Source organism: Maniola jurtina, chromosome 21 (genome assembly GCF_905333055.1).
Source record: "Maniola jurtina chromosome 21, ilManJurt1.1, whole genome shotgun sequence".
NCBI lineage: Eukaryota > Metazoa > Arthropoda > Insecta > Lepidoptera > Nymphalidae > Maniola > Maniola jurtina.
The window spans coordinates 4,464,311-4,490,588 of NC_060049.1; the positions used below are offsets into that span (position 1 = coordinate 4,464,311).

The 26,278-nt window shown below is 37.3% G+C and overlaps 2 protein-coding genes across 3 annotated transcripts in view; one reads left to right on the plus strand and one right to left on the minus strand.

Moving 5' to 3' along the window:
- Positions 1-420: 420 nt before the first annotated feature.
- Positions 421-25,357, minus strand: LOC123876319. 2 transcript variants are annotated; one of them, XM_045922543.1, is made up of 4 exons: positions 25,353-25,357; positions 20,490-20,491; positions 9,331-11,035; positions 421-1,536 (listed from the first exon to the last, which is right to left on the minus strand). In XM_045922543.1, the coding sequence occupies exon 3, from the start codon at positions 10,758-10,760 to the stop codon at positions 9,357-9,359; it is 1,404 nt and encodes a 467-aa protein (XP_045778499.1). In that variant the 5' UTR covers positions 10,761-11,035; positions 20,490-20,491; positions 25,353-25,357; the 3' UTR covers positions 421-1,536; positions 9,331-9,356. The 2 variants fall into 2 exon arrangements, with proteins under 2 accessions (XP_045778499.1, XP_045778498.1); XM_045922542.1 differs by lacking the exons at positions 20,490-20,491; positions 25,353-25,357 and having other exon boundaries at positions 9,331-11,680.
- LOC123876322 (neuropeptides capa receptor-like) overlaps positions 18,688-26,278 on the plus strand; it is a 40,081-nt gene continuing 32,490 nt past the window's right edge. The window contains exon 1 of the mRNA XM_045922550.1: positions 18,688-19,159. Within this exon, the coding sequence (XP_045778506.1) occupies positions 18,859-19,159 (301 nt within the window). The 5' untranslated portion in view covers positions 18,688-18,858. The remainder of the gene's footprint in view (positions 19,160-26,278) is intronic.

The following is a 26,278-nucleotide window of genomic DNA, read 5'->3' on the forward strand; positions in this document are numbered from 1 at the left end:
TCTCTCGTATTCCTCATTGCTGAGCGCCATAACCCCTATACTATTAATCACACAATGGTGGGAATTTTCTTGAAATAATAATGCTTTGGACTCCCAAATCCTCATACCAGGTTTATCAAATGTGACCGATATTATAACCGAGACCGGCGGCTTACCAAACTACCGAAATACCAAATACGGACTCCAAACTCAGTTACCGATCTGTACAGTGTACATCCAACTGCTCACGTTACATCCACATTACCGACTCAAGTCAATGTTGCTTAACCTCTCGTACCTAGGTTACACCTCAATCAAAAGTACGTTAGTTGAAATCAAAAAAATATTTTTGAGTGTAGGTATCTATCCGTCAGGATACCCTAATTTGCTTGTACTTTGCTTGTTCTTTTAGACTTCTCAAGAGCCTTTGATTCCCTAAATACAACTCTTCTTCTGTCCAAGCTGTCTTACTATGGGTTTGACATCTTAACAGTGAAATGGTTTGATAGCTACCTAAGTGATAGAGCGCAGTTTGTTGAAGTCACGAACAACGACAGCACAATCTCAACCTCTGACCCATCTCCTGTGACCAGAGGAGTTCCTCAAGGATCTATTCTTGGACCTTTGCTGTTTGCAATTTATACTGCTGACATTAAAAGTTGCATTAATCATTGCCTATACCATCTTTATGCTGATGATACACAACTGTACATCTCTTTTGATCCCCTGGACACAGCGGCAGCTGAATCAAAAATTAACTTTGATCTAGAGCAAATACATCTATGGTCAAAAAGGAACTGCTTGGTACTAAATCCTAGTAAATCACAATGTATGATGTTGGGTTCCAAAAGTGTTGTTGCTAAATTAAACATGCTTAATCCCACAATAAAAATCAATAATAATATCATTGAAAAGATAGAGGAAGCACGAAATTTGGGAGTAGTCTTTGACACCGCACTGCACTTTGAGACTCACATCCTTAACGCCGTCCGCAATAGCTTATATCGCCTTAAGCTGCTTTATAAAATGAGGCCCTATATTAGTTTAAAGTTAAGAATACGGTTATGCGAATCACTCGTTCTGTCAAGACTAAATTATGCTGACACGGTATATGGGCCTCGTCTCTTAAGTAGGACTAAAAAAGTTATTCAACGCGTCCAAAACGCCTGTGCTAGGTATTGCTTTAATATCCCACCACGCACGCATGTCACTTCCTACATTAACGAGGCAAATCTCCTGAAGATGGAAGCACGGAGGAAGTTACACCTTGCTACTCTACTGTTTGGGGTACTTAAGCACGGAATCCCAGAATACCTGCGTAATAAACTAATGTGGTTTGGTGATAAGTCAGCACGCATTACACGTAATTCCTATCTCCTACTGTCTACACCAAAGCATAAAACAGCGGCATTTAAGGGAAGTTTTAAATTTGCGGCCACTAAGTGCTGGAACGATTTACCACCACCGTTAAAATTGCCTATGTCCCTTGGAATTTTTAAAACTAAACTGAAAACATATCTTCTTTTGCAACAAAAAATTACAAATTAAAATTAATTATTATATTAAATATTTACTATTTGGATCAATCAGCACAGTATCGTTACAGCACTTAAGCCGCACTTTATAATTTATTAGATTATAATCTTAGATTGCATTCATTATTTTTCTTGCTTGTCTTTGTACCTTAATTTTTATATCGTTAGTCTTTTTGCTTTGTTTTTTTTTTTTTATTATATTATAATTATTTTATATTTAAATTAGGTAACTTGTAGTCCGTGACCTCACTCTTTAAGGCTCCCACTGAAAACCAGCGCTGCAGCTTGCTGCAGCATTATGCTGAGTGGGAGACCTATATTTGGTCACATGGGACATTTTAATTTTAGTATATGTTAACTTATAAGTATAATATTATTATGTAGATATTCATTCAATTAGTTTTAAGATATATTGTATTGTAATGTGATCAAATAAAAAAAGTTTTCTTTCTTTCTTTCTTTCTAATTTACTACGAGGAAAAAGAACCTATGTTTAACCCCCGACCCAAAAAGAGGGGTGTTATAAGTTTGACGTGTGTATCTGTGTATCTGTCTGTGGCATCGTAGCTCCTAAACTAATGAACCGATTTTAATTTAGTTTTTTTTTGTTTGAAAGGTGGCTTGATCGAGAGTGTTCTTAGCTCTAATCCAAGAAAATCGGTTCAGCCGTTTGAAAGTTATCAGCTCTTTTCTAATTATTACTGTAACCTTCACTTGTCGGGGGTGTTATAAATTTTTAATTGCTTCATCAATTTATTATTTAACGCTGGTTAGGTAAATTATGTAGAGACCCCAAGTTCGTCTACAGAACTACTTCTCTATGAACTAACTACATCCGATCCGAATCCGAGAATTTGAAGTAGCTTTAGTTACGGCTTCAGAAAACGAAATTCGGATCTCGAGCGCAATCTCTCATACAAATAGTACTACTACGGCAACTTTGGGTCGAGAAATCTCTGATTCGGATCGGATGCAGTGCGCAAAGAAACTAAACTGTATACTAAAATCTAAATAATCCATAATTTCAGCATCAGCACAATTTTTCAATCCGCTTGTTTGTAAAACGTGTCATGACGGAAATACTTACGCTTTAAAGTGGTGATGAAAAATCCGTTACGAGTATGCTGTAAAGCCCCTGCACGTGGAAAATAGAAACCGGGTCAACTGGTCATCGTACCAGGTACCTGCGTAACGGGGCATAGGTAGGTACTATAACAAGAAAAATATTAGAAGAAAATAATATAAAAAGGAAACATTACATTTTCGCCGTCTTACCTTTATGGAGGTATATTAACAGTTCTGTATAGCACTATTAGCACGAAAAATTTTAAACGATCGTACAAAAAATAACAATTTTTAAATTTTTTTCCTTCCTTTTTTTCTAGAAACCCAATCTAGTATGACCAAACTAAAAACGAACAAAAAAATATTGTTGTTAGCAGCATTCTTTTTAAAAATATTTGCTTCTTCAAATTACCACGTTTTTCGGCGATACCACGAAAATTGGTTTTTGGTGTCAGCCACTTTACATAAAAACGACAGCGGAATAATGAGTTTTCTGTTTCATGTAACGCAATAAATGGGAAGTAAAGCAGTTTGTTACAGATTCTATTAACTTAATTCTGGCTTTGCGAACTTCATGTGCTGGATAGTCGGGTACAAAATTAAATTACTACAGGTCCGCGCTCTTATAATTAAAAACTCGTGCTATTTACAGTTAGTTTCAGGTAAAAGGAAAATTTTCGTGAATCTCATTTCTATTTTCCCTATGTTTTTACCAGCGATTTGTACCTATATTCTACATCAATGTCTTTACCTATTCTTTTTCCTTTACAACTTCTAGCCAAGGGTCAATGGTAGGGAGGTAGAGATAAGTCACTTGATCTTCCTTTTTCTTCTTGTGATTGTATTTTTTTCTTTTTGGTAGGAAGTTCAAAAGTTACACGGGTTCAAGGATTCACATATTACTTGAAAACTTGACATTTTTCATAGAAATTCGGTATACCAAAGACATTTCTTAAAGTTTGATTGGTTGAGATTCCAATGATAACCAAAACACGTTTGTATGGAAAGTGCTGGGGAGCACGCTGCGGAAACTTCTCTTAATAGGCATTATGTCCAAATTAGAGCCATATTAATATGTAAATGGCTTTACTACGAGAGGAATTGATCGACACCGAGGGGGTAAATGAAACTTCAACCTCAAGTTACGTCGTTAGTGGCTATTCGGCGAACCTCCTACCGTAATATAAATCTATTTATGGCCTTCAAGGAAGCCTCAATTTAGTTACTGGGAACTGAAAGTGGCTACATTTTAGAGTTCCGTTCCCGAAGGGTGCCAACTGCCAACGGGCCTCTATTACTAAGCCTTCACTGCATAATATAACAAGTATAAATTAAAAATTTATAACAGCCCCGATAAGTGAAGGTAACAGTAACTAGAAAAGAGCTGATTACTTTCAAACGGCTGAACCGATATTCTTGGATTATAGCTAAGAACACTCTCGATCAAGCCACCTTTCAAACAACAAAAAAAAAACCAAATTAAAATCGGTTCATTAGTTTAGGAGCTACGATGCCACAGACAGATACACAGATACACACGTCAAACTTATAACACCCCTCTTTTTGGGTCGGGGGTTAATAAGTCCGTGCTTCGCTGTCCGTCCGTCTATCAGTCCCTCTGTTCATCTATCTTTGGCGAAGTAACAATGCTGATCTGGCATAGCTAAAAGCCATTAAAATTGCCATCTGTCAACGGACTGTATCCCATGAATTGTAATATTATGTAGAAAGTTGAAATTTTCACAGAGTGTACCTTATTGTCGCTTTACATGTCACTCATGTCGTACCTGCTCGTATAGGTACCTATAGTACGTATAGTTTTCACCCAACAATCATAAAATGTTTTTAACCCCCGACCCAAAAAGAGGGGTGTTATAAGTTTGACGTGTGTATCTGTGTATCTGTGTGTCTGTGTATCTGTGTATCTGTGTATCTGTGTATCTGTGTATCTGTGTATCTGTGTATCTGTCTGTGGCATCGTAGCGCCTAAACGAATGAACCGATTTTAATTTAGTTTTTTTTGTTTGAAAGGTGGCTTGATCGAGAGTGTTCTTAGCTATAATCTAAAAAAATTGGTTCAGCCGTTTAAGAGTTATGAGCTCTTTTCTAGTTTTCTTGTAGAAAAGAAGGTTAAATAACCGTTAAGTTCATAATATTATGTCAATAGACAAATGTCAAGCTGTCAAGATGGACGTTGCCTAAATACATAATTTTTTTTTTGAAAATGATGTTTTGGAAAACTCAAATACTTTGGATCGTCGGGGGTGTTATAAATTTTTAATTTACACTTGTTCATTATTCAAAATGAATAAAGCATAAAAAATACAACAAAACTTTGCCTTTTTAACCCCCGACCCAAAAAGAGGGGTGTTATAAGTTTGACGTGTGTATCTGTGTATCTGTGTATCTGTGTATCTGTGTATCTGTGTATCTGTGTATCTGTGTATCTGTGTATCTGTGTATCTGTGTATCTGTGTATCTGTCTGTGGCCTCGTAGCGCCTAAACGAATGGACCGATTTTAATTTAGTTTTTTTTGTTTGAAAGGTGGCTTGATCGAGAGTGTTCTTAGCTATAATCCAAAAAAATTGGTTCAGCCGTTTGGAAGTTATCAGCTCTTTTCTGGTTTTCTTATTACTTTTATCCCAGGACCACCAGAGGTTACGTATTTTCTGACACAGGAAATATGTACGATTGAGTAGTGTTAGTAAGTACTAAGAAAGCATGCCTAGCCTACGTGCTAGCTTGCTTAGACGGCCAATTTTCAGGTATCTGATAATCAAGGTACATAAAACCATTACTTACCTCACGTAAATTCTCCAAACTGATTTTTACGTATATTTTAGGCAATATCCTTAAAAATATGTCGCCAATACTCCCAGACACTTCCCGCGTCGGCCGTATTGCTTTGCAGACGCTTTAAAGCTCCCAAAATAAGTAATTACTTAACTGCACGTAAATTCTGATGCTCCATTTTTATATATGTCCATCAGACAACTATTTTAAAACCTTTTACGAGAAGACAGACCGATCCAGAGGGCCAATCATCCCCTAAATTCAATTTTAATGCCTCTGTGGGTTTGAGCGCGAGGGCATCATTATCTACGCGCATAAGACTGAGTAAGACATGTATTAGGATATATTGACTTCTCTCTCACTCTCTTATAGTTTACTTATGTCAATTAATTATTAATATTAAAAAAAAAACAGCTAAAAATTAAAAAAAATGGAGAATTCACGTGAGTTAAGTAATGTTTTTATGTACCTTGATTACCTGATACCTGAAAATTGGCCGTCTAAGCAAGCTAGCAGGTCTGTAGGCATGCGTTCTTAGTACATAGTAACACTACTCAATCGTCCACATTTCGTTCGTCAGAAAATACGTGACGGCTGGTGGCCCTGGGATCTTTCACTATTGTAACAGAGGTTCATAATATTATGTCAATTGGCAAATGTCAAGCTGTCAAGATGGACGTTGCTTAGATACATAATTATTTATTTGAAAATAATGTTTTGGAAAACTCCGATACTTTGGATCGTAGGCGCGGAGTTTCTAATTTATAAAATATTATAATCACAGTTAAACGAGAAAACATCAATTCAATTATAATATCCAACAGTCAACCAAAGGCCACGAACAATCAACCCAAACCCAAACCATAGTCAAACTATTTTTAGAGTTCAGTAGGTATCTGTAGAAAAAAAAAAAAATGTTGTAGCCTCGACTGTTTTAGTCGCGTAGGTGTGCATGGCACCATTAAATATCGTAGGAGCTGATGACCCTCCGCGCGGCTGAGGTTCCCGCATCGTAGTCGCTTTGTCGCGCAGGTTTGGATGATGCATTAGGCGCACCTTCTTTATATTTTATCTGCTTGAACTCAGCTTATTTATTTTGACAAAATACGTTAAAAATTCGTCATCATCAGGATCAACCCATCGCCGGCTTACTACTGAGCACAAGTCTCCTCTCAGAATGAGAAGCTACCACACTGGCCAAGCACGTATTGACACACCTCACGCACCTTTGAGGGAGCATTATGGCCAACTCTTAAGCATGCAGGTTTCCTGACGGTGTTTTCCTTCACCACTTCGTTGTCTGTCTGTGTGTCATCTTTCAAGAGAATCAAAACTTATAAATTGGGTACTTCCCGTTTACGTAGAATCATGAAAGGCAGGTAGCAACATCTTATAGCCCAATCACTCTACTCCTGTGGCCCAAGTAAACAGAAAAATCCGTTGAACTGAATTGTCATTACATAAAAAAAAAACTTGTACGGAACTCTTCATGCGTGAGGCAGACTCGCACTTGACCGGTTTTTGAAAGTTATGTCAAATAAAAATTTTACATGCAATAACAAACAAAATGAAATACAAGCCACTTTATTCCTTATTTCATCGGGTGAAAATCGATTTCAATTTAATCGTAGGTATATCTTGAAAAGCGAACTATTATACGACTACGTAAAATGGGTACATTTTTAAAGCAACGACATGTTAGAAACAGATATTTCGTTTTGGTCGTGTTAAACTATGTGAGTCATTCAGATAATTCTTGATTTAGTGATGTTCGGTCAAAAATATTTCATGGAACGTATAATTAACATAACATTGATGTTACTTTTGCAGAGATATTAAATAGCTGCCTTATTGGATTTATATTATTATAGAAATTGGGTTTTAGAATGGCACAAATAAACGGTAATTTATGAATAAAGTTTAAAAAGCGTGAAATAAAAATTAAATTAAAAATTTAAAAAACCCCCGACACATAAACCTCTAAAAAGTAAAAAAATAATAGGTAAGTATGTATGGGCCCTTTAAGAATAGTATAAATAGTAAAGTTTTTATCCAAGCGTTCGTTGCGTCGGGGGACCGCTAAAGACTATTCTTTCTTCAACAGATGACTTTCATAGTTTACGATAGGTAGCGGTCCCCTGGCGCAACGAGCGCTTGGATAAAAACTTTACTATTTATACTATTCTTAAAGGGCCCATACATACTTACCTATTATTTTTTTACTTTTTAGAGGTTTATGTGTCGGGGGTTTTTTAAATTTTTAATTTAATTTTTATTACTTTATTTACACAAGTAGGTATGATTAGTTTGACACAGTTCGTCACAGATAAGCCCTACCATCATTTTCCTGTTATGAGTTGTTAGTAGGTAGTTCCTCATCAAACTTCGGATCGTAAGGCTGCCATTCCATTAAAGATGTGCGAGGTTCTACGAAACTATGTTTATATTTCCACCGAAGCTAAGTGAAATAGCGGAACAATAGTAAAGATGTGCTATAAAGATGCGCTTAGTGTGAGGAAGATGCACTTGACACGTGCTAAAGTACGCATAATAATTGGCTATGCTCCGTACTATTAGCTATGTGATTTGATCTACAAGTGAAAGTTACAGTAACTAGAAAAGAGCTGATAACTTTCAAATGGCTGAACCGATTATCTTGGATTATAGCTAAGAACACTCTCGATCAAGTCACCTTTCAAACAAAAAAACTAAATTAAAATCGGTTCATTAGTTTAGGAGCTACGATGCCACAGACAGATACACAGATAAACAGAATTACAGATACACACGTCAAACTTATAACACCCCTCGTTTTGGGTGGGGGTTAAAAAGTAAGGCAATTTAAAAAAAAATAGTTTAGTAGTTTCTTCTGAAAACTTGTCATTGACCATATATCGAAGTCGGCATAGCTACATAACTTGCATCCCTAGCACGCATCCTTAAAGGTGCCCACGCACTTATTCACGCACGATATTCTCTCCAGCCGCGACGCGCGGCAGTGACGTACGCGCGTCGCGGCTGGAGAGAATATCGTGCGGGGCGCTGCCGCGACGCGCAGTTCAGCTGCAGTTCAGTTCAAGTGCGTGGGCACCTTAACTTGGCTCTCTTACTATGCTCTTGACTCAATTATATTCATAGCTTAGCAACGTAGCTCGTCTCTGGTGGAAAGGCAGCCTAATCATAGCCTAATTCCGAAGTTCTCCAAATAGGCATACAAATGGAATACGATTTCAAATTCTTGAATAATAAGGAAAGTACAAAAACTTTTCATGCTCATGTTTTCTTATCCTATTTTACATTTATTGTACACAGCATTACAATATTTGCTGATTTACATCGTAAATGAAAGCCGAGTTAAAACTTTTAGATCTTTCTAAACCCCGACCCAAAAAGAGGGGTGTTATAAGTTTGACGTGTGTATCTGTGATATCTGTCTGTGTAGGATAAATACCTGGATTTAGGCAGGATAGGTCACCGGTGGTTTGGAGTCTTCCCTTTCTCGTATTCCGTGGATAGTTTCTTCGAAGCACAGATTCGCAGAACACTTCACTTAATTTTAAAGTTTATGTGATTTTAACTTATGTACTTAGCGTAGCGTTTTTACAGTTTAATAGCGGGTTTTTGCGTGATTAATTTAGCGTTATATGAGTTTTTTACACAAGCGGCGCGTGGCGTTTGTACAGCGGGCGTCACGCAGTTAGCGGGTTTCAGACTCGACGTGCGTAAACGCAGGTTCAAAGGTAACTGACAGGTGCGGGGTGTAGGAGCGGGTAATAGGATGGAATTTTATGTGTGCGTGAGTGTTTGTGTGTGTGTATGTATGATAGCGTAGTTAAATATATAATAATAACTTAAGCAACTAGAAGGCGCTTACAACTTCCCCCGCCTAGAGGTAAGTCCTCTAAACAGAACGAATTGCAAGAGAGAGATAAAAATTATAGCGTTTAAAGCGGTTAAATAGAGTTAATAGCGTTAATAGCAGCCTATTGAGAAGGTAGAGGGCATATCCGAACTACAGGTCTGATGTAGCTTCCGGAACGCGTTCTAACTTTGACTGCTCGAATTATACTGTCTTTCCCTGGATAGAGTTCTTCTATAACTCCTAGAGGCCAGCAAAGAGGATGAACGTTGGAGTCTTTGATTACAACAACAGCTCCAAGACTCACAGGGTTGGATGGAGTATTCCACTTTTGTCTGTGTTGTAAAGAAGTCAAATATTCTTGGCTCCAGCGTTTCCAGAAAGAACAAGTAATTTTAGTTAACAATTGATAGCGGGATAAGCGGCTGTCGGGAATATCCGTTAAATCCTCGACAGGTAAATATTTTGCGGGAGTGAGATTAAGAAAATGATTGGGCGTAAGTGCGGAAAGATCTGACGGATCAGAGCTTAAAATACATAATGGTCTACTATTTAATAAGTTTTCGATTTGAATTATAATTGTATTTAATTCTTCATAAGTAAGGATTTGTGTCCCTACTACCTTGTATAAATGCGTTTTTACACAGCAAACGTTAATTTCGCTAAGACCATTAAAATGCGGGCCGTAAGGCGGGCTATGTTTAAATTGAATACGATGTTCTGCGAGGCGATTTTCAATGAAATTTTTATGAGCATTGGACTGTATGAGAGTGTAAAGTTCATCTAATTTGCGTTTAGCTCCAAAAAATGTAGTAGCTCCATCGCTGTATATTAGACTTACAGGGCCTTTGCGTGCGCTTAGTCTCAAAAAAGCTGCAAGAAATAAGTCAGAACTAAGATCTGAGACTAATTCTAGGTGTACTGCCTTGGTAGTCATGCATGTAAATATGCAGACGTACGCTTTATGACTTTTAATACCTCGGCGGCGAATGTGAGTTACAAAGAAAGGTCCCATGTAGTCCACAGCGGTGTGAACGAAGGCTTTAACTTGCGCTACTCTAAAAGCGGGTAACTCTCCCATTTGTGGAAAAGTAGATTGAGGGTTGGTGCGAAAACAAATATTGCATTTGTGTACACGTTGTCGAACCAAGTTTCTGGCAGCAATGATCCAGAACTTCTGTCTGAGTAAAGCGAGTAATAACGCGGGTCCTGTATGCAAATTAGTGATATGATAATAATCAACTATTAGTTGAGTGATGCGGTCTTTAGAAGGTAAGATTATTGGATGTTTTTGACCAAAATTTAATTGCGAATTGCTTAAACGACCACCAATTCTGATGATGTCGTCTGCGAGAAATGGGTTAAGTTTTAAGATCGATTTCGAGCAAGGTTTATTATTTTTGAGAGCGTGAATATCTTGAGAAAAATGTTTATTTTGAACATAGCGAATTATATAAGTTTCTGCAAAATCTAGATCTGAAACTGTAATAGAACCGCGTGATTTTAAGCGTTTGGAGAATCTTAACATGTAAACAATGGTGCGCAATAATTTAGACCAGCTAGAAGAGCGTTCGGCTAAAATATCAATCGGATGTTGAGCGTCGGAAACAGAAGTTTCAACTGCTAGAACAGTAATTTTTGCTTCTTCAAAATTTTCATTATGAGCGTTTACTTGAAAAGGCGTTATAGGCCATCGCGATATAGGATGCGTTGTCCACTGAGGAGCGTTAAACCAAAGTTTGCGTTCTAATAATTCTTTCGGCGTGACTGGACGAGATATAATGTCCGCAGGATTTTCGCGTCCTTTTATATGATACCAATGTTCAGCAGATAACTTTGAATTAATTTCGGTAATCCTATTGGCAACGAATGTATGGTATTTATATGCGGGAGAATGGAGCCATGAAAGGGCTACTGTTGCGTCAGAAAATGCGTAAATATTATTTATTTTGCAGCGCTTACTAAGAGTTTCACGTATCAAATCAATTAAACTGGCTAATAGAAGAGATGCGCAAAGCTCGAGTCGAGCGAGTGATGTTTTCTTAAGCGGTGCGACTCTAGATTTTGAAGCGAGCAAATGAACAGAGCCAGAAGAATGTTCATCTGAACTTACGCGTATGTAAACGGCGGCTCCATAGCATTTTTCACTAGCGTCAGAAAAACCTATGAGCGTTACATGGGATTCAGAGTTCATCCCTACGTAGCGTGGAATTTTGATTTGTTCTAAATGTGGTAGTTCATTACAAAATTGTTCAAACTGTTGAGCGATTGAGCTGGGTACTGGAGTATCCCAGTCGAGATTTAATTTCCAACATTCTTGGACGAGAAGTTTCATAAAAGCGGTAACAGGACCTATTAGACCGATTGGATCGAACAGGCGCGCGGTAATCGAAAGAATTAAGCGTTTTGTATAATCGCGTGGACTCTCATTAGCGTTGATTTTAAAAGTAAAAGTGTCGAGTTTGGGATGCCACTGCATTCCTACTATTTTTGTAACGTCTTGAGCATCTGAATCAAAATTAATTGCGTGCGGATTTTTATGAGAGCTAGGAACTTCATTTAGAAATTTAGTGTCATTGGAGATCCATTTGGTTAAATTGAAACCACCCGAGTTGAACATATCGACCATTTCATGATAAGTTTCTTTGGCTTTCTCAAAACCATCGATTGAGTTTATGTAATCGTCCATGTACATGTGATGAGTAGCTTCATTAGCTGCGAGCGGGTACCTGTCAATGCTGTCTTCAGCTAGCTGACGCACGACTCTCATAGCGAGATAAGGTGAACTAGATACTCCAAATGATACTACGGTGAAGTTATAAGTGTCAATAGATTGCTCAGTGTCAAATCTAAAAAGAATTCTTTGAAAAGCGTGATGCGCGGGCGTTAAATTTAATTGAAAATAATGTTTTTCAATATCTGCGGTTACTGCGATTGAGAATAAGCGTAAATTTATTAAGAGTTCAAATATATTATTTTGTAAGTTAGGACCTACATATAATAAATCGTTAAGCGATTTTCCGGAGGTAGTTCGACTTGAAGCGTTTAGAACGATACGAGTTTTCGAAGTCTGCTTATCAGGGCGATAAACAGCTCTGTGCGGAATATAATAACAATTTATATCGCGTGAAGGGTTGTCTACTTTCGTAAGATAACCTTTGTCTATGTATGACTGAATGGTTGCGTTATAATCTTTACGAAGAGCGGGATTAGCGTTTAACTTCTTCTCTAATTGAAGAAAGCGGAGTTTGGCGATCGAGTATGAGTCACCGAGTTTAGCGGGATCATCTTTAAAGGGTAAGTGAACAGTATATCGGCCTGTTTCATCGCGTGAGTAAGTATCTTTAAAGATGCGTTCACATGCTTCATCATCAGGGCTTATGTGAATTTTATTAGGTACATTTTCTAATGACCAAAAGCGTTCAGTAATTTCATCAAGTGACGGAGAGTCTGTGTGACATAAAAAAGTTTTAAAATCGTTTGAGCGGTGAGTCGAGTTGTGAGCTGCGCAGTCTGCTCTCCCCATCAGTATGTAGCCTAGCGTGCTTTGAACCGCGACTACAGACGAACGAGGCGAGACCACTCTGTCACACCCAAGCAAGAAGGGGAACAGTTCATTACCGATTAGGCAATCGATCGGCCCTGGAGTATGATAATCGTCGTCAGCCAATGGCAATGCGTGTAAATGAGTTAACTGGGAAACATCGATACGAGCGTTTGGTAAGTGGTCGGTAATTGTGTCTATCACCCTAGCGGTAATAGTATAAGAACAGCGTGAGTCAAAGCGAGAGTAAATTTTAAATGTTACGAATCCCAGTGATGTGCTTTCTGTTTGACCAATGCCTTTTACAACTGACGGAGCGAATTTAATTTTCATATTTAAGCGTTGGCAACATTCTTTTGATATAAAATTAGTCATTGAACCTGTATCTAAAAATAAGCGGATAGCGTATTGATTATTGTTACTACATACATTTACTTTCGCGGTAGGTAAAAGTACAGTTGTATCTTTCGAGTAATTGCGTGAAGAGGTAGTCACCGAAAGTGCTAATTCTGTAGGATTACTTGGCGGAGCGTGAGGTGCGGGTAGCGGTGCTGGATTCTTTGGCAAATCACTAGATTTATCATTCTGCGGTGGCATCTGTATCGGAGTGTTATTGTTGTTAGCACCATAGCGGTTCGGTGAGTAAGCGGTGGCATGTGACTGTGAGGTCCCGGGTTCATACCTAGGCTTAGAAAAAGAGCTACATAACAGACTGTGATGTGAGCTAGATGCACAGTTCCCACATCGACCCTGGCTCTTACAGCGGAATTTTAAATGAAATCCTAGGCAGAACTCACAAAATCTATTTTTTCTCACTATGTCTAGCTTAGTTTTAGCGTCTTGGTTTTTAAAAACCTCACACTTGTAAAGTGGATGAGCGTCTTGATTTTTACAGATTATGCACTTACGTTGAGTATTTTGAGAATTTAAATTATAATTATTGTTGTTGCTGACTGTACTAGTATAAGTCTGAGTTTGCGATTTAGGTTTATATGAATTAGGTTTTTTATTTGGAGTGTGAGTATTAACTTGAGCGGAGCGTAAAGTTTGTATTTTTAATTGTTCTTTTAAGAAATTATTTAAATCGGAAAAGGTAGGTATTTTAATGTGTTTGTGATTTTGTTCAAATAATGACACAACATCTTTACTTAACTTTGAGAGTGCAATGTGTGTAATCATAAAGTCTGATAAGTCTGGTATTTCTAGGCGTTGCAGTGCCGCTTGCGCGGAGCAAAATTGATCAACAAAAGATTCGAGCGGTTGATTTTGTTTGCAATTTAAAATCGTATCTATGTATTGAGTAGCTTGCACTCTAGTATCTTGATATTTCTCTAATAATGCGTTCCATATAATAAGATAATTCTCAGAGGTGGGTGGTATACCAGAACAAACCAAAAGCGCCTTATCAGTTAAGCAACTAACTAAGTATTGTACTTTCTGTACATCAGTGAGTCTATTGTTGTTATGTATTAAGTTCAAAAAGTTTTCATAAAAGACAGTCCATTTTGACGGACAGCCGTCAAATGTTTTTAAATTCAGCGGAGGTAATTTTTTATTTAACAAACTGTATTGGTTGTCAAACTGTGACACAGCGGATTCACTTTTAATTTCATTTAGAGTATATTGAATTTGACAGTATAATGTGTCAAATGCGCCTAGCGGGGCATAGTTCGGCGTATAAACAGGGTCCGTTTTCAAATAGGCTGAAATTAAATCGTCTATAACTATCGCAAAATCTTGACGTAATTTTTCTAAACTTTGAACGCGAGACAAGAAATTCGTTCTGTTCACAGGATCACTCACCTTCAGACTTAAATCATATATTTGTTGAATTGATAAAAACAAGAATTCTTTCTTAGCCTCTAATCTAACAATGGTTTCGTTAGATTTCGACATTCTGATATCTGATATGCGATAATAAACGTTATTTCAAGCGAATAAGACTCAATACGGGCGAATAATTATTTCGATATAATTTTTATAATGAGTTAGTTGTAGGTAGATATAAAATGTTTTAATCTTTAAATATTGAAAAATATACATAAATAATTATATATAATGCGTTAATATAATGTAATGCGTGGATCTAAACATAAATATGCGTAATTATACAAGATTTTTGTATATTTTTGTTAGCGGCGGTACCTATGTTCCGAACGTAATTCTATTGCAATGAATATTGAAATATACAATAAATAGCGTGTTTAGTGTTGAATTGTATATGAATACGATTCTAGGAAGAGAAATAGGATACGGTGCGATAGGACCAGAGAAAATTGTAGGATAAATACCTGGATTTAGGCAGGATAGGTCACCGGTGGTTTGGAGTCTTCCCTTTCTCGTATTCCGTGGATAGTTTCTTCGAAGCACAGATTCGCAGAACACTTCACTTAATTTTAAAGTTTATGTGATTTTAACTTATGTACTTAGCGTAGCGTTTTTACAGTTTAATAGCGGGTTTTTGCGTGATTAATTTAGCGTTATATGAGTTTTTTACACAAGCGGCGCGTGGCGTTTGTACAGCGGGCGTCACGCAGTTAGCGGGTTTCAGACTCGACGTGCGTAAACGCAGGTTCAAAGGTAACTGACAGGTGCGGGGTGTAGGAGCGGGTAATAGGATGGAATTTTATGTGTGCGTGAGTGTTTGTGTGTGTGTATGTATGATAGCGTAGTTAAATATATAATAATAACTTAAGCAACTAGAAGGCGCTTACAGTCTGTGATATCATAGCTCCTAAACTAATGAACCGATTTTAATTTAGTTTTTTTTTTTTGAAAGGTGGCTTGATCGAGTGTGTTCTTAGCTATAATCCAAGATATTCGGTTCAGCCGTTTGAAAGTTATCAGCTCTTTTCTAGTTACTGTAACCTTCACTTGTCGGGGGTGTTATAAATTTTTAATTTATACTTGTTAGTTATGGCGAAACAAAAGATCGAGTACCATCTAACACCCGAGTGCTGACTTCATTTAGTTCCGCTCCGTTCCAAGCTATTTCAAAAGTTCAAAATAGTCGTTATTATTAAGGTCGATGCTTACTTAACGCTTTAAATCATTAATAATGTCTTAACTCCTAATGGTTGATCATTATATTAAATCATTAATAATGTCTTGACTCTGAATTCTTAACACTAGCTCAGCTAAGATTTACTAAACACTTAATCCTTTATGGCCATTTCATTGTAAAATGTTGGGTAGAAGACTTGACGATCAAAATAATTCCATGTTTAATACAGTATAGAGTAGATCTACTACCTAGTTATCTTATATATAAAACTGAATTCCTATTTCCACTGGTCTCGCCATAACTTTAGAACGACTGGACTAATTTGGATAATTCTTTTTATCCGACTACGGCAAAGCCAAAAGGAAGGGTTATGATTTTAGCAGTCTATGTAATACATAAACAATAAATAAATAAATGTATGTAAAAGTCTTTCAAATACTAACTCTAATAAATCTATACTTAGTGCGTTTCAAGCAGTTAAATATCACTTGCTTTGATGGTGAAGGAAAACATCGTGAGGAAACTTGAGTGCCTAAGAGATTTCCATAATGTTCTCGAATGTGTGTGAAGTCTGCCAATCCGCACTTGACCAGTGTGGTAGACTATGGCCAAACCGCTTCTCATTAGTTGACTCGTGCTCAGTAGTTGGCCGATGATGGGTTGATGATGATGTTACGTCGACGACGACGCCGCGTAGCTTCGTGGTGGTGTGTATGGGCCCTAACTTGCTGTATTTCTGCTTTTCTCTGTGGTTTTCAATCAAATTGTATTCATTCATACATTCATGCTCCATAGTTCAGAGTACTCGTACGTTACTACATAATAACTTCACTTAAATTTAAACGATTTATATTCTCTTTTATGCTCTACCACGTGTATGGTCTTATATGTGCAGTTTTGAATGAACAACGAAAGCTTCGTGTGAAGGGAACACATGGGAATACGTTCTATGCAACTCGGTTTTTATTCGATTAAAAGTTAGTCCTTCACTGTGATCTCACCTGGTAGTAAGTGATAGACTATGCAAGCGCCTTCGGTTTCTACGTAGCATCGTATCGGAACGCTAAATCGCTAGGCTCTACGATTTTGCCAGTAGAGTGGTACTAACCACGACTAACACTTCACGCCAGACCAGACCAGAAACCATTTTAGAACATAAAATTTCCAAATTTCCAATGCCATCGTACCCAGGACCTCCGAGGCACTGCGTCAACAAATTAAAGACAATATTTACTCCACACTCTTTCTGCGCCCACAGTATACCTACTTCTGTCCTCTTAGCAAAATCGTGTTCTCGATTTCTGCGTTCCTAATTTCACTGACCTAATTTTAGAAATGAGTAGTTATAAAAGAAGTTAGATAAAGATTAAGAATCACGGTTATTACATTTTCCGGCTGAATTCACAATAAATAAATTTGAATAATAAGACTAAATTATGGAACGAGGAATATTAACGGACGGAATGAAATATTGCGTTGTCCATCTAGGAAAACCGCTTTGTATTAAAATAATGGGAAAATTATGGTAAAAGCTTACAAAAGAAGCTGAGAATTTATTTCTTGAAAATTCACCAGATATTAATTAATATATGACATAAAATATTTAACAAAAAAAAATCACAAAAATATTCATGTACCTACTTAGTTATTATTTGCAATTTGTGCTTCTTGTGACGTCAATTTTACTACTAGGTAGTAGATCATAGTATAATAGTAGAAATCTATAGTCCCATTATTATTATGATATTATTTTCAAGGGTATATTATGTATATTAAGTCAGTAGGTATAATATTTCCTCTATGTAACAAGTGTACATTAAAAAATAACACCCCCGACAAGTGAAGGTTACAGTAACTAGATAAGAGCTGATAACTTTTAAACCGCTGAACCGATTTTCTTGAATTATAGCTAAGAACACTCTCGATCAAGCCATCTTTCAAACAGAAAAAACTAAATTAAAATTGGTTCATTAGTTTAGCAGCTACGATGCCACAGACAGATACACAGATATACACGTCAAACTTGTAACACCCCTCTTTTTGGGTCGGGGGTTAAAAAGAAAGTATATTAATATAACATGGTACCTACCTACCTACTCTTATTGTCGAGATCGAATATGGATCAAATTCTTTCTCTACCAACAACCACCAAGGACCTCTTTATTTCAATATTCTTGTGAAGATGTTTCGATATTTACATACAATTTCGGTGGATAATATGTGCTAATCATGTCATTATTTCTCATAAGTTAATCTGCATACTAAATGACGGATTTACACATAATTAATCAACATACGTAATAATGTTAATTGTTAATAGTTTGATCGTTGCTGGCAACCTCCCTGAGATCCAAGCAATCAAGGGTACAGCCGTGGCACGTAGAACAGTAGATGTCGGAAAGATCGACGTTTCAGAGTAAAGCTCAATCTACAGTTCTGATCACAGCTTCCATTCAATCAGTATTCAATGCTCAATGCTCATTTCAGTACGCGCGGGAAACTCCTTATGGAAAGACGTGTCCATTGTACACCTACTTTGCGATCTTGGTAGCGTAACAGGACGATACAACTTTATGCGTTCAATTTGTTTTTTCTTGTGTAAATTGGTATAGGATACTTTCTAGAATCTAGATACTGAGCTTTTAGTAAATATACTTTGGACTACATATTTTGGACTTAGTTCGGTATACAAACAAAACAAAGGACTTTTAAGTTGAAAAATATTTTTTTGGTGAAAAATTAACTGTAATTCTGATTGTGATTTATTAATTTACGGAATAAATAATTAATTTCATTGAGATTAATAGTTAAAATGTTAATTATTTGAATAAATACGCTTGAATACGTTTTGAAGCTACGTGTAAAGACTTTAACGATGGAAATTCTCGGTTATTAAAATTATTATTATCGAAACAACACAACAATAATAGGTAACATTTTTAGTTTCATAAAATGTAACTCTACAGTCTGGTTTGATAATTAATATCATGCTGAACAAAATCATAATAAATCTTGTACTATCTACGTCAAGCTTAAGTATAATGATAGACATTTAAAATAAGGTTCTCATATAAAACCATGGAGGCGTCACCATTTCTTCGCGCAAACGAAACGTATGAAGACTTTTACAACCGATGCAACAATTTGTCTAAGTTCGACTGTAGTGAGGAGGAAATGCTCTGGTGGATGATGGGTTCGCGCCGATTGCCGCTGAGTGAGATAGTGCCGATCAGTGTGGTGCTGGTGGTGATATTCCTGACGGGCGTCGTGGGCAACGTGTGCGTGTGCGTGGTCATCGTGCGCAACCCGGGCCTGCACACCGCCACCAACTATTACTTGTTCAGCTTGGCTGTCAGCGATCTGTTGCTGCTTCTGTTTGGTTAGTATATTATTACAATTCAAATTCAAATTCAAAATAATTTTACTCAATTAAACATTTACAAGTGCTTTTGAATCGTCAAAATAATCTACCACTGCATCGGAATGCCGTTCCTACTGAGCACCAGCAAGAAACTCGGTGGTTGCTCTTTTCAAGTATTTAATTTACAATAATATGCCATACTGTACACAAGCAATTGCAGCCCCGTGTATTGCTGGAGCGAGTTAAATCCAAGCTTTTTTGTCATTTAGATAATCTTCGATTGTATATTTAAATACCCTTTTTTCAGAAGCATACTTCTAATAGATTTTTTAAACTTGTGTAACAATGTAGGTACAAAGGCCTGAACGGCAATGGTGTAAATGTATCTATCATGTCTGACGAATTAATGCGTGGCAGGACGTTTCTGCTTCTGTTTGATGAGTATATTATTGCACTGTGGGTATAGTTCGCGACAGGTCGACATGGCAATCAACCGCAACGTGGGAACGCCCCGCACACTCGCAGAGGCCTCGCGCTAACCCGTGCGAGATAGCGCGGGTGACGTGCGGGTGTGCAGGGTGTCCCCGTGCTTCATACCCCGATTGCCATCTCGACCTGTCACGTACTATACAAAGGCCTGAACCACAGTCATGGTTTAAATAATCTATCATGTCTAAGTTCCGACAAACCAATGTGTGGTCGTTTTTATTTTTAACCCCCGACCCAAAAAGAGGGTTGTTATAAGATTGACGTGTGTATCTGTGTATCTGTCTGTGGCATCGTAGCTCCTAAACTAATGAACCGATTTTAATTTAGTTTTTTTTTTTTGAAAGGTGGCTTGATTGAGAGTGTTCTTAGCTATCATCCAAGAAAATCAGTTCAGCCGTTTGAAAGTTATCAGCTCTTTTCTAGTTACTGTGACCTTCACTTGTCGGGGGTGTTATAAATATTTAATTTACACTTGTAATTACCATCCCATCGGACTAGAGAGTCCGAGATCGGATGAAATAGAGATTGCACCTGTCAGCAATTTGTTACTTTTGTTTGGTGAGTACATATTACAACAATACATTATTTAAAAGCATTGCATTTTCTTCTCCTCCTTTGTTTGATTTTAACTTTAAATAGAGCCAAATCAGCACAAAGCACTTCGCGAGCGTCACGTAAAATAAAAGAGCCCACAAAGGGATAGAAAGCACTTTCTATAGATAGATAAAAACCGTACGTTGCATATCCATAGGGGTTAGACAAAGGAATCCGTAGCCAAACGGTAGAACAATTCTTTTTATTCCCTAACTTTTTAATAGAGATGTTTCAACGTGAAAATACATAAATGTATTAACAGCACCGCTACTCTAAGCTGTAAATCTACGGTCACACCTGCGCGTCATGGCTGTGGGACGCGATGTAAGTAAAGTAATGATTGAATTGCGAACCTCATTTGTTAGTGCGTTGAATGTTGATCACTAGATGCGTGCGTCCCACGATGCACTACACGGTTGAATGGCGTCAGGCGTTGTTTTTATTCAGATTTCAGATATAAGTTAGCCCTTGATTACCATCTCACCTGGTGGTAGGTGATGATGCAGTCTAAGATGGAAGTGGACTTACCTGGAAGAGGTATGGCAGTTTTTATTGAACCCATACCCCTTTGGTTTCTACACGTTATCGCGGTACCGGAATGCTAAGTCGCTTGGCGGCACGACTTTGCTGGTAGGTTGGTGACTAGCCAAGGCCGAAGCTTTCCACCAGACAAAACTGTAGTCACGTTGGTAGTGATAGGTGTGCATCTCTATTAAATTATCGTTCGAGGCGACCCGCGCCGTGCGGTTGATTCGCACCTGCTTTGTAGTCGCTTTGGTCGCGCAGGTGTGGACGATGCTTAATTGTGTGTATTTCAGTTGGGAAACTTTTCGTGTCAATCAAATGCGTTTGGCGCCGACCTTCGACGTTGATTGGACGTGTCGGGTGATTTCTGCGCTTTACATTTCATCGAGACGTGCAATATGCGCACACGCATGCTTTTATCTATCATTAAAAATTATTCCTCCGTCTCGTGAATCCATAATTTTATGAAAGGTCTAGCTAGTCAGTACAAACAAAGCGTTGTGCCCATAGAAACAGATTGGTGGTATCACTGTCATGTTATAAATGCGAAAGTGTGTTTGTTTGTTGGTTTTTCCTTCAATCACGTCGCAACGGGCCATTGATTGAGCAGTAATTTTTTTGCATGGATAAAGATAAAGAGGGTTAACACAGTCAGTGGGCTCACAGTGAGTGTGCTCACAATCAGAGCCTCGATAGCTCAACGGTTGAGGAGCGGACTGAATTCCGAAAGGTCGGCGGTTCCCTACCCGTTGCACTATTGTCGTACCTACTCCTAGCACAAGCTTTACGCTTAATTGGAGGGGAAAGGGGAGTATTAGTCATGATGATGATGAATATTCTTTAAAAAAAGCGGCAGATTATCCGCTTTGTGTGAACAAAGCTGAAGGAAATTGGAGAGGGTGTCAATATCATGTCAAGGTCTCGATCCATTTTGAGCCTCTAATTAAACTCTGTCACTCGAAGTTACGGGTACCCAGGTGTTAATTCATTTGTCTTGTTATCCCATTACCGAAATATGGGTGAGTAAATTTGATATGATTATACTCCCACGCAGTACCTTTAATTTAGAATAAGTTCATTTAATTTTAAATAGACTTATACGATATTTTATCAAATAGGCATAATTTTTAGATAAAGAAACAAAGATTGCGGAAGTGGTGGGATTTGAATAATCGTGGACTTGACAGTTCCACTCATTCAGCACACAACACCATAGAGTCAAGTAATATACTGGAAGCATTCAGAGTACGACCTCCAGAGAGGTATAAGTTGGTCGATCGCATATTATTTTATCTGCAATTGGCTGTCAGAAAACTTTCTGACGCACGCTCGATGAGTTTCGCTTCGAATAAGACTGTAACTGGAAGGACGATTTCTCTAACCAAACATATTTTGAAAAAGTTAGGGGAAGTATTATTACAGTATTTTTTAAATCTTTCTCAGCCTGTCTATCTGCCTGGACAGACAGACAGACGATAGGGTGACACCAATAGGCCTTCGTCTTACTTTTGCGTACGGAACCCTAAAAATGGATCGCTCTATTCAACTTTACTGAAACGATAGCAAGTGTAATTGCGTCGAACTTTTCTTTAGGTTTCTTTCTAATAGTTATAGTCAGTTTGCGGAGTGCGCACTGAATTTATCTTTGAGGATGCCTCTCCACTGAAAAGTGTGTCTGTCTGTTGATAGTTTTTCACGGTCATCCTTTAAACCGATTTTGACAATATTTGCTACAGAGATAGCTTGTATCCCGGGGACGGACATGGGCTACATTTTATCCCGGAAAATCGAAGAGTTTCTACGAGGATGAATACGGCGGTGTGGGTCACCACTCACCATCTAGATACACGTACATATATATACTTAGTACGTGACGTGAGAAGGTTCATGGTTCATCTCCCAGCAGGTACAGTTTCATTATCATCTCTACCCATCGGCTGCCCACTATCACAGAATGGGGTTTATAAACACCACAACTTCATCGCATTAAAAAACTGGCCAAGTGAGAGTCAGACTTGCGCACCGAGGGTTCCGTACTCGGGTATTTTTTCTGACTATTGCACGATAAATCATAAACTAAAAATAAATAAAAATCTGTTTTAGACTGGACAGGTAAATCCCTTTCATATTATGGTACCTACCCCACTTGGTTATCTTAGATTGAAAATACTCATTATTTGTTCATGAACACACTTTAATTATTTTTTTTTGGTTTTTTTCCTTTACTTGTGCTATAAGACCTACCTGCCTGCCAAATTTCATGATTCTAGGTCAACGGGAAGTACCCTATAGATTTTCTTGACAGGCACGACAGAAAGACAGACGTACAGCCGGACCGACAGAAACACAACAAAGTGATCCTATATGGGTTCTGTTTTTCCATTTGAGGTACTAAACCCTAAAAAATAATAATAACTATTTTTATACTGAAAAACATGGTCTGTTGTCTATTTTCGCGCGTTTCGCTTTGATGAAAACGAATCCTAAAGCTAGACGGATTTCAGCGGATTACTGAAAACGATGAAAACTTTGCTCGAGCACGTAGGTAGGTACCTATTTAATTTATTGGTAATAAAATTTTGGAGTAGTCCAAAAATCGAACCGATACTTCTTTAGTTACATTGTTTTTGCTCGTTTTTCCTATAACTTAGTTAGATATTCATTTCATTTTCCATAACTTACTAGTCGTCCCATTCCAGTGGCACTTGGGTGTAACTGAAAATCTTTTTTTGTAGACCCTATGAATCTCAATTTACTCTCAAGTTTTCTCTTTAGTTACTCCGTTTCTATTTTATTGTAGAGATTGTTTCTTATTTTACTGTGGTCATTAAAAAAACTTTTAGATGTTTATTCACAAAAGTAACCGATCTTCTGTACCTATTTACTATCTAATAAAAAATACTCAAACTAACAGTCTATGCATACTAATATTATAAATGCGAAAGTCTGTCTGTCTGCTACCTTGTCACTGTCCAACAGTTTAACTGATTTTACTTTACATCCCGGGGACGGACATAGGCTACTTTTATCCCGGGAAATCAAAGAGTTCCCACGGGATTCTTAAAGGTCCATCCGATTAACGAATGTATATGAAATTTGGTATAGAGGTAGATTGCGTCCCGGAAATATACATACTTAGGCAACTTTTATCCCGGAAAAGCGAAGAGTTCCCATGGGATTTTTTAAAAACCAAAATTCTACGCAGACGAAGTCGTGGACATCATCTAGTGTTCTATAATATTATCGTCATTTTAGGCGTGTGATGTGCAACTTTAGTTTAGAGCATCCGCAGCATCTGAACAAAATAGACTGCTATTTCGTACTCACTTACGCTGATACCTAAAATATCGATAAGAAAATTACCTAAACGTTACTGAGAAAGTTGGAAAGTGTTCGATTGCAATTTACTAAAGTGGGTAATATAATTTTAATAAAGCAAGACAAGTAGGTACTCTTACAGATCCAGGAAGCCCTCTAATGAAAAATTAATCGTCCCTGATGGCAATATAATCGAGTTAACAGTTTAATTTACTTTTCCTTAGCACACTGTTGGAAACATATTGGAAATTCATCCATACTTTACATATATTACAGGCTAGCTGATGTCCGCAAGAACGTAAGCGTGGTTTTAGGTTTTCAAATATCCCGTGGGAACCCTTTTATATTCCGGGATAAAAACTTGCCTATGTCGTTCTCCATGTCTGACTGACTGACATAGACTGCCAAAATCATATTATAACCTTGTGGTTTTGCTGTAGTCAGGTAAAAAACAAGCAAAACCAATATAACTAAAGAAGTATTCGTTCCATTTGTCTGTAGTCGGGTAAAAATAGATATCTAATAATAGCATTCAACCAATCCACTGTATAAGGACCGAACTTTCATACAACCCTTTTATTGATGACCGAAAGTTCGGAGGTGGTCAGTGGTCACCTATAAGTAATATAATTCCTTTTAGATTTCCTGAATGAAAATTATATACCGATGCGATAAAAAAATACTTAGCCTATTAGTATATTGGAGTGTTATGTATTGCACAATATTCTACATAATATAAGTTAGTTGTTACTAAGTAGGTATACCTACTACAAACGGAGCCGCGAATAATATGTAGGTCTGTATGTAGGTACCTATGCCGGTAAAATAGGTACCCTATTTTATTTTCCCCAAAACAATAAAAAGGTAGACGCCCATACCGCCTGTCTCATATAACTTACATTTTCACCCTCAAAACGAATTTATACCAAAAACCATTTAGGTTTACTTATGAGTTTCTCAGAAATTCGCCGCGCCGCATCGTCGCAGTAATAAAATTTCAATTTCACTCCTTGTAATATTAAATCCCTCTTATATAATATACTAGCTAAACCCGGTCACGCTTCGCTGTGGCTAAGTCTGATAGCCCAAGCGATCTAAGCTTGAATGAAGCCAAGAAATATATATTCCCGAGTGCTATGCTCATATTATAAAAATTCCACTTCCGTATGTTTGTGTCTGCAAAACTCCAAAAGAAGCTTACGAATAGACTTGAAATTTTTACTCAACCTTGCAATTCTATAGAGGTAAATGTTTTTGTGTACATTTTAACCCCCGACCCAAAAACTTGACGTGAAAGTTTGACGTGTGTATCTGTGTATGGGTGTTTCTGTCTGTGGCATCGTAGCTCCTAAACTAATGAGCCAATTTTAATTATTTTTTTTTGTTTGAAAGGTGGCTTAATCGAGAGTGTTCTTACCAAATAATCCAAGAAAATCGTTTCAGCCGTTTGAAAGTTATCAGCTCTTTTCTAGTTACTGTAACCTTCACTTGTAGGGGATGTTATAAATTTTCAATTTACACTTGTTTGTAATAGTGTTTTGCTTTTAAGTTTAGCTTAAAAATCGTAAAGTTGTACGGAACTCTAAGATCAGAAATAAGTTTTCCAATATATCATTATGTAGGTAGAGGTACGTGCCTCTGATAAATAATTAATTATACCCATACTCGAATTATAAACGCGAGAGTGTGACTGTCTGTCTGTCTGTTACCACTTATTTTGACGAAATTTGGTACAGAGATATTTCGCTTCACGGAAATATTATATATTTACATATTCGTAGATTCGTAGTTTTCACCCAGATTTTTTTAAAATGAACAAATTCACGCGGACGAAGTCGCAGGCATCTTCTAGCTATGCACACGTAAAAAGATACTTAGATAGTTTTTATCAGAGATAAGTACAAAGGTTGTTTTCTCAACTAATATTTTGTCATTTTACTGAAAGTCACCTACACATTCCTAAATTGTCATATTTAACCTAAATTTGTCTACAACACAAAACATTTTCTTATTTCCGTAGAAAGATACTGGGGGACCAAATCACAAAATAATGGAGGAAAAATATAAGTAATATAAAAAATCCTTTCTTCCGTAATAAAAGTTATAAAAAAATATAAGCTTCGCTTACTTACCTAAAGGAATACTCAATACAAACATTAAGCAAAACTTATTCAAAGTTACCTAGATCTAAATCCAAAACTTGGGGCAATT

Coding starts and splice junctions, on each gene's coding strand:
- LOC123876319 (XM_045922542.1), bottom strand. CDS start 11,567: ATGAAACTTCTCGTCCAAGAATGTTGGAAATTAAATCTCGACTGGGAT.